Below are 2,695 nucleotides of genomic sequence, written 5' to 3' on the forward strand. Positions count from 1 at the left end.
CGCCCGTTCGGCCGCCCCGCCGACCTCCTCGGCGCGACGGGGCAGGAGGGCGAGCAGGGAGCGGTGCAAACCGTTATAAAGAGCGGTACCCGTCAGCAGCACCCCAAACCCCAAAATCTCCAGGCCGTGGAAGGTCTCCCAGCCAACGGCCAAGCTGACGGCCCAAATGACGAGGGTGCGGAGGCTGTCCAGCACCATGCGGGTGGTGGCACTGATCTCCTTGGTGACGCTGATGCCGGCGAAGTTGAAGAAGGCGATGCTGCTGATGTTAGCCAGCAGGGCCAGGGCGATGAGGGGGCGGTGGCCGATCTGGCAGAAAGCATCCAGGGCGTCTTCCCGCGTCCGCCGAGGGGTCCCGCTGACCTGTGACAGTCTGTTATGATACAACTTAAACATTTGGCAAGAGCTATGCGTAATTAACTCTTGCTGTCTTGGCAATCGGTTGATTGTGTAGGAATGGACTTTGTTTAGAGCGTGTGTTAAAAACCGCTGAAGCTGCAAAATAGGATAGGCCTTGGGGACAGAGATAAATTCCAGGAGCGCAGGATTTGAGTATTTAGGCAAGCTACTTTAATTTTCCTAATTGCAGTCATATTTTGCACAACCAGAGGAATGCTTAATCCATCTCTTGTGTGTGTTTCCAGAAGTAATTCTGTACTTTTCCTGACACTTCTTTTTGTGGAACGCGTTTACGCTGAAGAACACTACTGCTTATCTTTTGTGAATTGAGTTCCTGCTTCTCACCTGGCTATAGTGCAGAATATGTCACACCGTGTGCTGTTTCCGCTGGCCAGAGCTAGGAGACGGTTAACTCACAACGTACAAATCTTGTGATAAGGCAGAAAATCTGTCCTTCTCTTCTCCGAGGCTGAGAACTGATTACCTATTCATGGACTCAAAACAACTTAAGTGTCCTTCAGGCGCTCTGTAAAGTCAAAAGGCTAAGTTCCCAGACTGCCGTGTGTGCCTCAGTGTCTGGGGTCAGGCACAGCAGCAGAGCAATAATTCTGTTGGACAGCGAGTAGATGTAAAGATGAGCTTTGTGGTTTTAGCCAGGAAATCTCAAACAAACTTGTGGGTTTTTGAATACTCCTCCCTCTTTGGAACAATGGCCAGAGGAAGCGGAGGGCCATTTAGAATCAATCAGAAGCAAAGCTTTTTTACTTAGAGGAAGATTGCTGACACATACTGGTAACCCCACAATGAAATAAAAGCAAGCAAGGTTCCCATCCTAAAAATAACACTGATACTCGGAACAAGAAAGTTAATTATTTAATTTCCAATATTTGCTTTCAAAGCACTAAATGATTTTAAAAAAAGCCTTTATAGTCAATGTAAGAGGATGATACTCATGAGACCTGTTTTTTTTCCTCCAGTTCTGTGACAGGATTCCTTTTAGGCTCTGGGAAAGAAAAGTTTGTTATTCCCTCTGTGCCTCCAGTTCTCACAAAACATAAATCAACCCTTGGCACCCTTAACACAATTAACATTAGATACAAAAATAAAAAAATGCTAATGCTTTAAGGCAGTTCTTAGGCAAGTTAATCATGGCTATTGTCCCCACTGCCTTCTAGAGACAAATGTACAGTTAGAGTTTATCAGTGCCCCAAGAATTAGATTTGTTCCCATGCTCACAGCAGCATGATCGCTGCCCTGCATTTTAGCTGTCTGCCAAATCATAGACACTTTTTATTCTTCTATCGCATTTTATTGTCACGGTTGTTTTTTTGGTTTGGGCTTTGTTGCAGCGCCGTGTTTGCTGAACGCACACCAGCTTGCTGTCTGGGAGAGCATTGTTTGATTTAAGCATCTGTTGCTATTCAGAAAGGGCCAAGGAGCGACACATGGCTGACAGGGTTCTTCCTTCAGGTACCAGCTCCCCAGGAGCCCAGCGTGCATGTGTCAGATAAAGGAGGAGCACAGGAGACCCTCCGGATGGACACGGAGAGGGAGAGGAGAGGGAGAGGAGAGAGGGAGAGGAGAGAGGGAGAGGAGAGAGGGAGAGGAGGGAGAGGAGAGGAGAGGAAGAAGAGGAGAGGAAGAGGGAAGAGGGGGGAGAGGGAAGAGGGAGAAAGAGAGGCTGAGCCCCCGTCCCCTTGGCCAGCAGAGCTGATACCAGAGCCCCGCACGTGCCCTGCGGGGGGGTTATTTCCCTCCCCGTTCCCATCCCGCCTCCCCCAAGGGTCCCCCACGTACCGGTTATCACCTCGCTGAGCTTGTGTTTCTGGTCGTGGGAGCTGCGCAGGTCGGCCAGTCCCACCACCACCAGCCCCACGATGGTGACCAGGATGCCCAGCCACTGGCTCAGCTCCAGTTTACGCCCCAGGAAGGCCACCGAGAGGAGACCGGTGAAGATGATGACGGAGCCCCGCAGCATCTGGAAGCTGGAGGCACTGGTCATGTTCAAGGCTGCACGGGGAGAGACAGACCCACGAGTGGCGCGCGGTGCTGGAGCCGGCTAACGCCGCCGCCCCTCTGCTTAATAGCCTGCTGCGGTAATTAAGAGCAGATCAGTGATTAACGGGAGGAAGGGGCAGCGATATTGTGTCGTCCCCCCCCTCCCTCCTACTTTGAGCTGGCAGCAGAGAGAAGGAAGGCGGTTTGCTGAGCCCTGCCACAACTCGCTACATGGGTGGGAAGTGTTGGCTCCGACCCCTCTCACCGGCGGCGGTGTCATCGCTCCCCCCAAAACCGA

General features: G+C 51.4%; 1 protein-coding gene across 1 annotated transcript; it reads right to left on the reverse strand.

Annotated features, from left to right (window-relative positions):
* Positions 1 to 24: 24 nt before the first annotated feature.
* Positions 25 to 2,409, reverse strand: SLC35F6 (solute carrier family 35, member F6; the record flags this gene model as incomplete). Its single annotated transcript, XM_009884543.1, has 3 exons — positions 25 to 373; positions 745 to 796; positions 2,197 to 2,409. Coding segments are annotated over 3 exons (614 nt in total), but the record flags the coding sequence as incomplete, so codon positions are not given.
* Positions 2,410 to 2,695: the final 286 nt, after the last annotated feature.

The sequence above is a fragment of the Charadrius vociferus genome, unplaced genomic scaffold, assembly GCF_000708025.1.
Source record: "Charadrius vociferus isolate BGI_N301 unplaced genomic scaffold, ASM70802v2 scaffold3875, whole genome shotgun sequence".
NCBI lineage: Eukaryota > Metazoa > Chordata > Aves > Charadriiformes > Charadriidae > Charadrius > Charadrius vociferus.